Here is a 15,238-nt window from a genome sequence, read left to right on the forward strand (position 1 = left end):
CAGGGGGGGTCTTAGGGTTAGGCACCACCAGGGGGGTCTTAGGGTTAGGCACCACCAGGGGGGTCTTAGGGTTAGGCACCACCAGGGGGGGTCTTAGGGTTAAGCACCACCAGGGGGGTATTAGGGTTAGGCACCACCAGGGGGGTCTTAGGGTTAGGCACCACCAGGGGGGGTCTTAGGGTTAAGCACCACCAGGGGGGGTCTTAGGGTTAGGCACCACCAGGGGGGTCTAGGGGTTAGGGATAGGTACAGGGAGGGCTCTGTGTGAGAGTAAGGTTAAGTATAGTTACAGCACAATATATGTAATATATACAATTTATTAAATTATGTATATTTAAACAAAAGAGGGGGTTTAGGGGTTAGGGATAGGGAGAGATCTGTGTGAGCCTACAGTTAGGTATAATTACAGTAAAATATCTGTAAAACCTACCATTGCATTGCTATGCTTAATACAAGTGTAAATATCGTTTTTGTTATAGACGCAATTTGACGGTTCTTTACAGAATTCATTTGTTGTTATAGACGGTATTTTGCCATTTCATTTCCGTTTATTTAACCTATTTAGCACTAAATTTTCGTTTACAAACTCTTAAACGAAAAATATGGTTTTGCATTAAAACGTACAATTTCGGCAATACCCCGCACCCTTTTTTCCAGGCGCCCTTTTTTGATACATGCGTTCCACAACCCTGTCCTCAAGGCCCACCAACAGTGCATGTTTTGCAGAAAACTACAAACATGCACAGGTGGGGTAATTAGTGTCTCAGCAAAGCTGATTAACTACCTCTGTGGATTTCTACAAAACATGCACTGTTGGTGGGCCTTGAGGACAGGGTTGGGGAACAGTGAATATATTGTAGTCTAGGGCCAATTTAGGGGGAAGCCAATTCATTAAGCTTACATTTTTGGGATGTGGGAGGAAACTGGTGTGCCCGGAGGAAACCCACACAGACATAGGGAGAAAGTACAAACTCTATACAGAAAGTGTCCTGGCTGAAATTCAAACCAAGGTCCCAGCGCTGCAAGGTGAGAGCGCTAACCACTACGCCACCATGCTGCCACAAATTGCAGCTTTGTGGCAGCGCCTCCAGGCTCCCACATTTTCTTTCTTTGCTGCAAATTGTGGCTCTGTGGTAGGGGGGGAAGGGGGGGGGGGGGGGGTTGGAAGGGGTATGGTGTAGGCACCGAGGGTGGTGGGGTTGGCGGTGGGAGGGGTTGGTTTAGGGCTAAGCGCCACCGGGGGGGGGAGGGGGGGGGGGGTCTTAAGGTTAGGCACCACCAGTGGAGGGCTTAAGGTTAGGCACCAGCAGGGGAGGGGCTAGGAATGGTAGGGGGAGGATTCTGTGTGAGAGTCAGATTAGGTTTAGACAGTAAAATATTGGTAAAGATTACTGATATTTTACTATCAGTAAATAAGTATTGCTAATTGTATCTATATTCTACTAGCGACAATCCCCTGCGCCCTTTTTTCCATGCGCCTTGTTTTCATGTATGTCTTTGTACTGTATAACTCTTTACAATTTCTCTGTCCAGAGAGTGGTGATGCTTGGAGATCTAAATGAGCTGTCCATGCAGATCTGCTTTGACTTACAGCATATGATATTGATCTGTGTGTGGCTTTTTGCATCTGTTTATCTTACAGCGCCTGTTGATCTGCTGAGCTGAGAAATGTTATATGCCTGCGGCCATCTTCATTTGTTTTCTGCATTTGCATGCAAAGTGTCATAAACCCTATGTGATAAGTTTTGTGGACACAATCTTGGAAGTACCTTATACCACAGTGTATAAAGCATGAGCCAGTGGTAACGTGAATATCTGTTAGGACAGGGGCCCGCGAGAGGGGTTTCAGCTGGGCTTTGGGATCGCAGATGAACGCTGGAGAGCTCAAATAGCGCTACACTCAGGGCCGGATTTGCCATAAGGCACTGTAGGCACGTGCCTACAGGCGTCTGATGATGGAAAGGTGGTCCACTCCCTCCCCTAGCGCCTCCCTCCATTCCAGAGCGTAAATGAGAGGTTATTCATCTGGCTCTTGGCATTCCACTAATGAGATCTCCCTTCAGTCGGGGGCACCACGAGCTAATTCATACTGAGGGTACCTCTGGTTACCAAATGCTAAGGGACACCTGTAGCTACCTATGACGGGCAAGGGAAGTAAGGGAGAGGTGACAGCTGGGACAGCCAGCACATTTGCGGTGCAGTTTGGTGGAGGTTTGCAGGTTCATGGAGGGCAAAGTCTAGAGTGCCAGGACAATTCTGCCTACAGGCTCCTGTGATGTAAATCTGGGCATGGATACACTGATGAATTTGAATGAAGGAGAACCCACCGGAGTGGTTGCAATTTGGCCAAATCACACTCGTGGATCTTTCAGCATTTTTGGAGCAATTATGCTCCAATGCAAAAGATAGGAGAGCTTCAAAATTGCTTTTAAATCACGTTTCAAAAGCAATCACGCAGCTACGTTGTGGGCTATTTCCATGTGTAAATAAAGTTGAAACTACCTGCAGGGTCTCCAGAGTTCCAATTCTGCCGGCTTTCAGCTCTACCATATAGCACAAGTCATAGGTGTTTCTCCATCTCCAAATAGAGAAGCGTCAGTGACCTCTTGTGCTAGGGAGCGTGGCTATGCTCCGTATGCCGGTGTGCCTGGAGGAAACCCACACAGACAAGGAGAGAACATACAAACTCTGAGCCGAAAGTGCCCTGGCTGGGATTCAAACCAAGGTCACAGCGCTGCAAGGCATCACCACCCCACTGCCCACAAAATGTGGCAGCATAAATTTGCTTTCTTTGCCACAAATTGTAGCTCTGTGGCGGGAGAGTTAAAGTTAGGTAAGGATTAGGTACTGGGGGGGGGGGGGGGGGGGAGAGAGGGTTCCTGCAGGTACTTCACATCGCATTGAATAAAATACAACATGCACTACTTTCCCACAAAACCATGTGATTTTACATTGAAATCAATGGCCATGTCCATTTCCAAAATGAGCGTGTGTGATACGATTCTGACAAAAATGTGACGTATGCCTGGATATAGACGGTACAGTATATATACATATATACAGGATCTTCTCAAAAAATTAGCATATTGTGATAAAGTTCATTATTTTCTGTAATGTACTGATAAACATTAGACTTTCATGTATTTTAGATTCATTACAAACAACTGAAGTAGTTCAAGCCTTTTATTGTTTTAATATTCATGATTTTGGCATACAGCTGTGAGAATCTGCTCAGCCGCCTGTGCAGAAAGGCAGCTTTTTGACCATTGTTCAGGTCTGCATTCTGCAGGTCTCTTTAAGAGAGGCCTTCTGTCAGTTTTGCAGCTTGTGCTTGCTGAGGAATTTGCATACGCTGTCATGCAAATTGCCTGGCCACATTCATTGGAGGCGTGTACTATAAGTACTATATGTTTCCCACAATGCTTGGCTGGTCATAAGGATTTTGCCCTATGTAACACTCCTGGTGGGGTGTCAGCCTTACTCTCTGTTTGAAGATCACCTTAGAGTAATTCCTGGAAAACTGCACTAGGCAGGTTTCCTTAGTGCAGTTAGGATTGCTTATCTGTTTGTTTGTTCTGTTGCTATTGTCCTGTCCCAACGGTGGTTGACAGGAAATGGTTCTGATCTCTGTTCTTGGAGTATAGCTGGTGCAGCGGTTGTTACCAGCTATCTCTTCTGTTCTGTCTCCTTGGATCGCGCTAGCCACTTTCCGCTAGTGCTGTGGATCCTTCTGTTCTGCTACTCTGTACCTGGATCGCACTAGCATCCTGCGCTAGCACTGTGGATCCTTCTGTTCTGTCTCCTTGGATCGCGCTAGCCACTTTCCGCTAGTGCTGTGGATCCTTCTGTTCTGCTACTCTGTACCTGGATCGCGCTAGCCACTTTCGCTAGTGCTGTGGATCCTATCTCTCGCTTGTCCCTGTTTTTGTGTGTCTGTCTTGTCTGCTACGAACGCTTGCTGGAGGCTCGGTGAGGTAACCGTTAAGCAAGCACTCGCGTCCTCTGTTACATGTTTGTCTTGTCTTGGTTAGTTAGGCGTGCTTGTCTATATTGTGCTTATCACGTGGAGACCGCGCACGAACGCGTGCACTGTTGTGAATGAGTGCGGTGTCTTATCGTTCAGTTAGCGTTTGTTATTTTCCTTGTTATTCTCATTGTATTATTTGCTGTGCCTTTGCTAACCTCGTATTCTGTTCTGATCTGCCTTGTGTCATGTCTGGCGATCGCACCTCTCGCGATCGCGTTCCCATTTCGTATCTGCTGTTGTGTGTGCACTGTCGCAGGTTGGCGACTGGTTTGGTGCACACACATACAACCTGTCCCTTTGCTCGTTCTCATTCGCAATCGCTTCTCTTGCGATTGCGTTCTGCGCTTCGTACAATTCCTGTCTGGCATTTGTGGAGGTACAGAGGATTGGTTCCTCTGCACTCCCCAGCGCCATCTGCCGACAGGAATTTTCCCTCTACGGGTGCGTAGCACCTTTTGCTGGGTGCCTGCAAATATACGCTTGTGGAGGATTTCCGCCGTATCAGCGCACGCGTTGTGCGCTGATCACGGAGAAAGTTCCACAATCGTACCAACCAATCGTACCAACCAATAAATGAAAAGTGTTTTTGAAACAAACAAAAGTCAACCTTCAAATAATTATGTTCAGTTATGCACTCAATACTTGGTCGGGAATCCTTTTGCAGAAATGACTGCTTCAATGCGGCGTGGCATGGAGGCAATCAGCCTGTGGCACTGCTCAGGTGTTATGGAGGCCCAGGATGCTTCGATAGCGGCCTTAAGCTCATCCAGAGGGTTGGGTCTTGCGTCTCTCAACTTTCTCTTCACAATATCCCACAGATTCTCTACGGGGTTCAGGTCAGGAGAGTTGGCAGGCCAATTGAGCACAGTAATACAATGGTCAGTAAACCATTTACCGGTGGTTTTGGCACTGTGAGCAGGTGCCAGGTCGTGCTGAAAAATGAAATCTTCATCTCCATAAAGCTTTTCAGAAGATGGAAGCATGAAGTGCTCCAAAATCTCCTGATAGCTAGCTGCATTGACCCTGCCCTTGATAAAACACAGTGGACCAACACCAGCAGCTGACATGGCACCCCAGACAATCACTGACTGTGGGTACTTGACACTGGACTTCAGGCATTTTGGCATTTCCCTCTCCCCAGTCTTCCTCCAGACTCTGGCACCTTGATTTCCGAATGACATGTAAAAGTTGCTTTCATCCGAAAAAAGTACTTTGGACCACTGAGCAACAGTCCAGTGCTGTTTCTCTGTAGCCCAGGTCAGGCGCCTCTGCCGCTGTTTCTGGTTCAAAAGTGGGTTCATGCTTCCATCTGCTGAAAAGCTTTATGGAGATGAAGATTTCATTTTTCAGCACGACCAGGCACCTGCTCACAGTGCCAAAACCACTGGTAAATGGTTTACCAGAGGTGTAGCTAGGGCTTTCAGCGCCCGGGGACAAAGACTATGAGTGTGCCTTCTAAGCCAGGACCTGCGCGCCGCGCCAAAAAAGGGGGTGAGCCAAATATACATGACCTTAGCAGTGGTGTAAAAGGTTTAAAAAATACAGTTAATCTGGCAGCAGTTCCCCCAAAATAGGTGCACCCAGTATAGGTAACCAGGTCTATAGGTGTCCCCAGTGGAAATAACCAGGCCTATAGGTGTCCCTAGAATAGGTAGCCAGATGTATATGTGTCCCAAGTATATGTAGCCAGGGGTATATGTGCCCAGTATATGTAGCTAGGAGTATAGGTGTCCCCAGTATATGTAGTCAGGGGTATATGTCCCAAATATATGTAGCCAGGGGTATAGATGTCCCCAGTATATGTAGCCAGGTGTATAGCTGTCCCCAGTATACGTAGCCAGGTCTATAGGTGTCCCCAGGGCAGCCATCGGGGGGGGGGGACAACTGACACTGCAGTGAGGGCCCCAGGGCTTCTGGGGGCCCTGCCCCCCCCCCCAAAGCGCTGGAAGGGCTGCATGTGCTGGCTGCGAACCTGTGGCTTACTAACCAGCACACCGCGTTCCAGCACTATAGGGGCACCTATACCTGGCTAGGGGAAGTAGACGAGCTGAGACAGAAGGGGACAGGAGGTAACACAGGGGGATAAAAGAAGCACAGGGCGAACAGAGGCGGACAAAAGAGGCACAGGGAGAAAAGAGAAGAGACTGGAACATGAGGTCACACAGAGGGACACAAAAGAGACACAAACTGAGGTGAGATAGAGGGGGACAAAAGAGGCACAGGAAGAAAAGAGGGGGCAAAAGAGAATGGATAAAGGATAAGATCATACCTACAAGTCCCTTTCTCATTTGTTAACCGGGGACTACCTGTATTTTGCTAGTATTTTGCTCCACCCACAATATGCCATGGCCATGCCCACTTTTTGCCACATCACGCTGTGCATGCTGCTTTCATCAGTGTCGGAGCCATGCACATTTTTTGCCGCTGCGCACTTCTTGCACAGACATGGGGGTGGGGTGGCTAGTGGGTGGGCACAGCAGCCAGTGGGTAGGCCCAGGGAGGAGGGGGGGCCCAGGCCTTATGATGTGTGAGGGGCCCCAAAATTTCTGATGGCAGCCCTGGGTGTCCCCAGTTAATGTAACCAGGTGTATCGCTGTCCCCAGTATATGTAGCCTGGTGTATATGTGCCCAGTATATGTAGCCAGGGGTATAGCTGTCCACGTATATGTAGCCAGGGGTATATGTGACTCCAGTATATGTATCCATGTGTATAGCGGCCTGCAGTATATGTAGCCAGGTCTATAGGTGTCCCCAGTATATGTAGCCAGGTGTATAGCTGTCCCCAGTATATGTAGCCAAGGGTATATGTGCCCAGTATATGTAGCCAGGGGTATATGTGCCCAGGGGTATATGTAGCCAGGGGTATAGGTGTCCCCAGTATATGTAGCCAGGGGTGTATGTAGCAAGGGATATAGGTGTCCTCAGTATATGTAGCCAGGGGTATATGTCCCAGTATATGTAGCCAGGGGTATATGTCCACAGTATATGTAGCCAGGTGAATATGTGTCCCCAGTATATGTAACCAGAGGTATATGTGTCCCCAGTAAATGTAGACAGAGGTATATGTCCCCAGTACATGTAGCCAGGGGTATATGTCCCCAGTATATGTAGCCAGGTGTATATGTGTCCCCAGTATATGTAGCCAGGGGTATATGTCCCCAGTATATGTAGCCAGGGGTATATGTCCCCAGTATATGTAGGCAGGGGTATATGTCCCCAGTATATGTAGGCAAGTGTATATGTGCCCAGTATATGTAGTCAGGGGTATATGTCCCAGTATATGTAGTCAGGGGTATAGTAGTCCCCAGAATAGGTAGCCAGGTGCCCCCCAGCAGGGGTGGCAGCAGAGAGAAGAGGAAGTGGTAGGCACAGGGGGCTCCTCCGCTCTCTCGCTCCCCCCTCCAGATAGGAGCGGCGAGCAGGTGGCAGAAGACCTAGGGCTCTGTTAAAGTCGCACGTTACAACAACATGTAACGCACAATAACTTATAGCAATGAAAATTCAATGGGCTGTTCACAGTGCAGACGTTGCGTTGGTGTCTAACGCTGCATGTTAAATGAAAGTGCTGCATGCTATGTGTTATACACGTTTTTAGCTGCGTTAGACTGTTTGCACATGCTCAGTAATGTTTTCTTCTTTTTTTTTTTTTTTAACGCATGCGCCGTTTTCATTCTATCACTGTGCGACGAAAACGGCGCACCAAGCGCAGGGCTAAATAACGTCCAAGTTATAGTCTTTCAATGGGCACGTTATGCGACCTTAACATTGCATCAAACTGTGTAAGAGGCCTATACTCTATTCTAGACTAGACCAGAGTAGCAGAGCAAAGATCACTCTATGTGCCGGGAATAGAGTAAGTCTTCTGCCTATCGCTCACCCTTCTCTCCGCAGGAAAATAATTAAATATATACAGTATTTAAAAAAAAACTCACAGTCACGTCTGGGCGCCCCTGGGGACCCAGCGCCCGGGGGCACATGTCCTACCCCGCCCACCCCAAGCTACACCCCTGTGGTTTACTGACCATGGTATTACTGTGCTCAATTGGCCTGCCAACTCTCCTGACCTGAACCCCATAGAGTATCTGTGGGATATTGTGAAGAGAAAGTTGAGAGACGCAAGACCCAACACTCTGGATGAGCTTAAGGCTGCTATTGAAGCATCCTGGGCCTCCATAACACCTGAGCAGTGCCACAGGCTGATTGCCTCCATGCCACGCCGCATTGAAGCAGTCATTTCTGCAAAAGGATTCCCGACCAAGTATTGAGTGCATAACTGAACATAATTATTTGAAGGTTGACTTTTTTAGTTTTAAAAACACTTTTCTTTTATTGGTCGGATTAAATATGCTAATTTTTTGAGATATGAATTTTGGGTTTTCATGAGCTGTTTGCCAAAATCATCTATATTAAAACAATAAAAAGACTTGAACTACTTCAGTTGTGTGTAATGAATCTAAAATATATGAAAGTCTAATGTTTATCAGTACATTACAGAAAATAATGAACTTTATCACAATATGATAAGTTTTGGAGAAGATCCTGTATATATATTCAGAATAGACAGTAATGGCTCTCGCTTTATATGAAACTATTTCACGGCTATTGGGGCCTAAGATGGCAAATCCTCCTGTTATCTTAAGGAATGCGAGATGATGCAGGCTGGCACTCCTTTCATGGCTATTAAAGCCTAGGATAGCAGCATATGACCCTGAATCTTCTTGTTTGTCTTGAGAAATGTGAGGTGGCACAAACTGGTTATGAAGCATTCTCCCCCTGAAAACACAAGTTACTGAGCATGCGTATCTCATAGGTAGTGTTGGGCGAACAGTGTTCGCCACTGTTCGGGTTCTGCAGAACATCACCCTGTTCGGGTGATGTTCGAGTTCGACCGAACACCTGATGGTGTTCGGCCAAACCGTTCGGCCATATGGTCGAACTAAGAGCGCATGGCCGAACGTTCGGCTAGCGCTGTGATTGGCCGAACGGGTCACGTGGTTCGGACCCGAACGCGCTCTGATTGGCCGAACGGGTCACGTGGTTCGGGTAAATAAATACCCGATCCACGTCATTTCTCCGCCATTTGTCTGTGGGTTTAGCTTTGGGTAGGCAGGCAGGGTAGTTCTCTCTCCAGCCAGGCTAGCCACGGTCACCCCAGTCATTGTGTCGCTGCTGGGAACAGTAGTACACCGCTCACCCACACTATATAGCATTGTGTTTACTGCCACTCTGTGTACACCGCTCACCCACCACTGTATAGCATTGTGTTTACTGCCACTCTGTGTCTCTGCTGGGAACAGTAGTACACCGCTCACCCGCCACTGTATAGCATTGTGTTTACTGCCACTCTGTGTCTCTGTTGGGAACAGTAGTACACTGCTCACCCACACTATATAGCATTGTGTTTACTGCCACTCTGTGTACACCGCTCACCCACCACTGTATAGCATTGTGTTTACTGCCACTCTGTGTACACCGCTCACCTGCCACTGTATAGCATTGTGTTTACTGCCACTCTGTGTCTCTGCTGGGAACAGTAGTACACCGCTCACCCACACTATATAGCATTGTGTTTACTGCCACTCTGTGTACACCGCTCACCCACCACTGTATAGCATTGTGTTTACTGCCACTCTGTGTCTCTGCTGGGAACAGTAGTACACCGCTCACCCACACTATATAGCATTGTGCTCTGTGTCGCTGCTGGGAATAGTAGTACACCGCTCACCCACCACTGTATAGCATTGTGCTCTGTGTCGCTGCTGGGAATAGTAGTACACCGCTCACCCGCCACTGTATAGCATTGTGCTCTGTGTCGCTGCTGGGAATAGTAGTACACCGCTCACCCACCACTGTATAGCATTGTGCTCTGTGTCGCTGCTGGGAGTAGTAGTACACCGCGCTCACCCACCACTGTATAGCATTGTGCTCTGTGTTGCTGCTGGGAATAGTAGTACACCGCTCACCCACCACTGTATAGCATTGTGCTCTGTGTCGCTGCTGGGAATAGTAGTACACCGCTCACCCACCATTGTATAGCATTGTGCTCTGTGTCGCTGCTGGGAATAGTAGTACACCGCTCACCCACCACTGTATAGCATTGTGCTCTGTGTCGCTGCTGGGAATAGTAGTACACCGCTCACCCACCACTGTACAATCAATTTTCTCAAAAACTATAAGCACTTTTTCAAATATTTTTTTTTCCTCTTGTACCCACTCCCAAGGTGCACATACCCTGCAAATTTGGGGTATGTAGCATGTAAGGAAGCTTTACAAAGCACGAAAGTTAGGGTCCCCATTGACTTCCATTATGTTCGGAGTTCGGCGCGAACACCCGAACATCGCGGCCATGTTCGGCGACCGTTCGCGAACCCGAACATCCAGGTGTTCGCCCAACACTACTCATAGGTGATTGCTCAATAAGCGCATAACCGTAAGCACGCACAAACAGGACTTAACTCTAACTAGTAGTCACATGTGACTCTCAAGCACGAGTATACCGTGCTATTAACCAATAGGAGGAGGCGACGGGGTCGTGCTTACCCGACACGCTTTGTGCTAAGCTCTTGGCAAAACTGTATATAAGGTATACAGAGATGCCAAGAGCTCGGGATCCCGTGTGCCACGACAGACGTGTTGTGTGATGTCTTGTATGCATTCCGGTACCTCCTGATGATCGTAGATGGTCCCCCGGTCACGGAGTGTTGAGCTACAATATCCGGTAATGTATTGATGTTTTACCTCTGTGATGATTACTGCTTACCATATTTAAAGCTGTATACTTAATAATTCTTAATAAACACAGATATAGATATACTGTATATGTTTTGCACCTTATACCTTTGCCTGTCTTGTATGACAGTGAGCGCTGGGTGGGGTCACCTCAAGGGTTAGCAGAACAGCGTGGCAACCGGTCTGATACAAAATTGCATCCGAATCCCCCTGCCGTGCCAGTGCCCGGCTATGGACCCAATGTCCAAAAAATGCTGCTGGTGCTATTTTCTTCCTTGCATGCGAGCCAAAGGCAGCCTCTGGATTTCAATAGGCTGCAATTCTGCTTGCGAACTCGTGTGGAGCAGAAACACTGCAAATCAGCTTCAGCGGAAACAAAGCCTTAGCAATTCAGTGGGAAATTAAAGGACAACTGTAATGAGAGGGATATGGAGGCTGCCATATTTATTTCCTTTTAAACAATACCAGTTGCCTGGCTATCCTGCTGATCCTCTGCCTCTAATAATTTTAGCCATAGACCCAGAACAAGCATGCAGCATATCAGGTGTTTCTAAAAATATTGACAGATCTTATAAGATTATCTGCATGCTTGTTACTGGTGTGATTCAGACACTACTGCAGCCGCACAGACCAGCAGGGTTGCCAGGCAACTGGTATTGTTTGAAAGGAAATAAATATGGCGTCCTGCATATCACTCTCTTTACAGTTGTCCTTTAAAGAGACTCTGAAGTCTCCTGAAAATGAGGTTTTTATTTTAAAAACCTCATTAACATTATTGCCCCTCTTAAAACGCCGCAGAACCGCGGCTGAAAACCCCCTCAATCACCCCAAACTCACGGGGGTACATCGCGGGCTCCTTCCGCATAGAGGCAGCGCAGCTCCGCCTCTTTGCGCGTCAATCAGCCCGGATCTCCGCCTCTCCCCCGCCCTTCTCAGGGGAGAGGCGGAGATACGCGCTGATTGACGCGCATAGAGGCGGCAGCAAAATCCACGACCAAGAAAGTCGTGGATTTTGCCTGCCCTGTACCCCGTGAGATTGGGGTGATCAAGGGGGTTTTCAGCCGCGGTTCTGCTGCGTTTTAAGAGGGACAATACTGTTAAAAACCTCATTTTAGAGAGACTTCAGAGTCTCTTTAAAGGACACCTAAAGTGAGAGGGATATGGAGGCTGCCATATTTATTTCCTTTTAAAGGATACTAGTTTCCTGGCAGCCCTTCTGAACTCTTTGGCTGCAGTCATGTCTGAATCACACACAGGTCTGGCCCACCCATGACAGCAAATGAGGTATCTTCCTCAGACGGCGGAAGTCTGGTGGCGGTGCCAGGTTGGCTGTGGTGGTGGGGCCGGCGTAATCAGGTCAGCAGGAGGCGGCAGCAGCACAGGAAGGAGGAGCAAGCACACAGCGGTGGGCAGGGGGGCTAGACTCCCCCCTCCCTCACCTGGGGCTCTCCCTTCTGCGCTCCCCCCTCCAGATATTACAGGCAGAGTGAGTATGATGGGAATTAATTACTCACCTCTTCCTTCCCCGTTCCAGGTGTGATGTCAGAGTGCTACGTGCGAGCGTTCCGCAAGTCTCCTCCTTCAATGCTGCTCACTGCGTACTATGTACTATATGCAGTGGGCAGCATTGATGAAGGAGGCACGCACGCACGCACGCACGCACGCAGTGCTCCGACATCACGTCTGGAACGGGGAAGGAAGAGGTGAAGAGGTGAGTGATTAATTCCCCACCCACTGCCATGCTCATGCTGCCTGTAATATCTGGAGAGAAGAGCGCAGAAGGGGGAGCCCCAGGTGGGGGGGGGGGGAGTCTAGCCGTGTGGCCGCTCTTCATTCCTGTCTACATATACTGGGGCAACTATACTAGTTACCTATACTGGGGCAACTATATTATCTATACTGGGAGCAACTATACTTCCTATACTGGGGAAGCTATACTACCTGTACAGGGGGAAACTATACTACCTATGCTGGGGGAAACTATACTACCTGTATTGGAGGCAACTATACTACTTATACTGGGGGCAACTATACTACTTATACTGGGGGCAACTATACTACTTATACTGGGGGCAACTATACTACCTATACTGGGGGCAACTATACTACCTATACTGGGGGCAACTATACTACCTATACTGGGGGCATCTATACTACCTATACTGGGGGCAACTATACTAGCTATACTGGGACAACTATACTACCTATACTGGGGGCAACTATACTAGCTACCTATACTATCTATGCTGGAGGCCACTATAATACCTATACTGGGGCAACTATACCTGGCTACCCTATACAGGGGGTACCTATACCTGGCTACCTACCTATACTGAAGTAGAACATTTTCGGGTGCTGTGTGATCATTCCAAGCTCAGGTAGGGGATGGGGGGGATTTTAACCGGGGACCCACAGCTGCAAGGTAAATAGGCAATTCACAATGCCACCGTGCTGCCAAATAACTAAATTAATTATACATTTCCTTTTACTTGACTCACCTGTTCCTGCAAGGGTAGAAAGAACACACAACAGCCTTAGGTAGGTCTCCATTGCATCTCTGTTACTGTCTGAACTGTTGGAATATTTATTATGACGGGAATCCTATGTGGTAAACATTAGCTAGAGATTGTTACACATTCATCTTAGGTGGGGACGGAAACAAATAACAGCAATGTGAACTTAAGTACAGATAGTAAAGTGCTAGGCTTGCTGCTAAATGTACATGCAGGGTCAGAATTCTCAAATAGCCACATATAAGCATAAGGGCATATTAAAGGGATATGGCATAGCTCCCAACTGTCCCTTTTTCGGAGGGACAGTCCCTCTTTGGGAGCCCTGTCCCTCTGTCCCTCTTTGCTCCTCATTTGTCCATCTCTCAGGACTTTGTCCCTCTTTCTATGTAAATATATGTATTTCTCTACTAAGCAAATGTATTTGATTGACTCTAAACTTAATTCTCATCCTTTAAATTGATATATTACTAATTTTAAAATGTTAAAATGAAGGGAAATGAACCAGGCTAGAAAGGACCAGTGTGGTTTGAATTATAAAACAACATATTTTACTCATGAAATCTTTATGATATGCGTGACTAGGGGTGTGCCAGGGGCTTGATCAGGGGTGTGGCAGGGGCGTGGTTTGAGTGTCTTTCTCATCTCAAAAAGTTGGGAGGTATGGATATGGTGTGGTGAGACGGAGCAGGAAAAAAGAGCGCATGCGGCAAGTGGACTAATGGGCACAAAAAAAACAAACAAACAAAAAATTATATATCGGGTGTCACAGAATAGCTGTATTTAGGCGCCCGCGGTGCCTGATATACAGCGGGCATACATTTCCACTCTGGCGCCCAAAAAATGCTATTTTACATTAGCATGTATGGGACATGCTAATATAAAATAGCATTTTTTTGGGCGCCAGAGTGGAAATGTGGGCCTGCTGTATATCAGGCACCGTGGGCGCCCAAATTATTGCTATTCTGTGGCATCCGATATATAATATTTTTTTGTTTCTTTGTTTGTTTGGTTTTTTTTGTGCGGTACGATCAGTGCTGCTCATCCAGATTCCAGATATCCGGGTAACCGACCTTTTTTCAGCTATCCGATTCGTATTTAGGTACCGGATTTCTGTGGAAATCCGGATAGCTATCTGCGTATAGTTGGCTGGCAATGCGGATATCCGCGGATATCCGCAGAAATATGACTATTGAGATACTGTAACTAAGTAGATGACGTCCAGGACGTCATTGAGCCAATCAGAGGGCTCCCAGCAAAAGCCCTAGCAACCAATCACAGAGAGGAACCCTGGCCAGCCCCACCTGACCTCATTGAGCCAATCAGAGGGCTCCATAGGCGGACTGGCCTGGGGGGACAGGGGACAATTGCCCCCCCGGGCCGCCTCCTGCACCTTTCATCTGGGCCGCCAGGATGTTTTCCTACTCGTTTTCATAGAAGCGTCTCCCTCCTCCGGCCCAATGCAGTGAGTGTTGGTGAATCTCGAGGTGCTGCTAGGCAACAGAGGTCTGCCCCCTGCCTGTAGTAGCAGCCAGCCAGTGAAGAGAGAGCAGAGGTGGCTCTAGCGCGTCATTTGAAATGGCCAGGCTGCCGGAGGATCCCAGTGCTGGCTGCCTGGTGAAATGAACACTGCAGTTTCTCCCTCAATCCCAGATTCCCAGCCTCTAGCCTCTTGAAGTTGGAAGGGACACAGATCACTGCAGCCAGACATCAGCTACAAGACTGTTCTTTGTAAGCCGACACCTCCTCTCCTCTTTATTTGTTTGCTCTGTTTTGAACTGGCCAGCTCTAATGTGTACATGTAACCCTTTCACTGCTGCCTGCTAGTTTTAGCTTTTTGCAGCATTGGCTCTTTGTATTTAAGACATGCATATTTATATATTCTTCTAGTTTGACTGCACACTGATATATTTTAATATCTCAATAACACTTGCCACTTTACTTAACCACTTGAGGACCCACCCTTTACCCC

General features: G+C 47.8%; 2 protein-coding genes across 2 annotated transcripts in view; one reads left to right on the plus strand and one right to left on the minus strand.

The window, feature by feature from the left end:
• Positions 1 to 14,695, minus strand: part of LOC137522939 (phospholipase A2 inhibitor and Ly6/PLAUR domain-containing protein-like) — a 60,312-nt gene extending 45,617 nt beyond the window's left edge. The window contains exons 1-2 of the mRNA XM_068243095.1: positions 14,660 to 14,695; positions 13,255 to 13,357 (exon numbers count right to left, since the gene is read on the minus strand). Coding sequence (XP_068099196.1) covers positions 13,255 to 13,306 — 52 coding nt within the window. The 5' untranslated portion in view covers positions 13,307 to 13,357; positions 14,660 to 14,695. The remainder of the gene's footprint in view (positions 1 to 13,254; positions 13,358 to 14,659) is intronic.
• A 169-nt stretch (positions 14,696 to 14,864) lies between these two features.
• The window catches only part of LOC137522940 (serine-rich adhesin for platelets-like), a 292,674-nt gene continuing 292,300 nt past the window's right edge, over positions 14,865 to 15,238 (plus strand). The window contains exon 1 of the mRNA XM_068243098.1: positions 14,865 to 14,997. The gene's annotated coding sequence lies outside the window, so the exon portion shown is untranslated. The remainder of the gene's footprint in view (positions 14,998 to 15,238) is intronic.

This window comes from Hyperolius riggenbachi, chromosome 6 (assembly GCF_040937935.1).
Source record: "Hyperolius riggenbachi isolate aHypRig1 chromosome 6, aHypRig1.pri, whole genome shotgun sequence".
Classification (NCBI taxonomy): Eukaryota; Metazoa; Chordata; class Amphibia; order Anura; family Hyperoliidae; genus Hyperolius; species Hyperolius riggenbachi.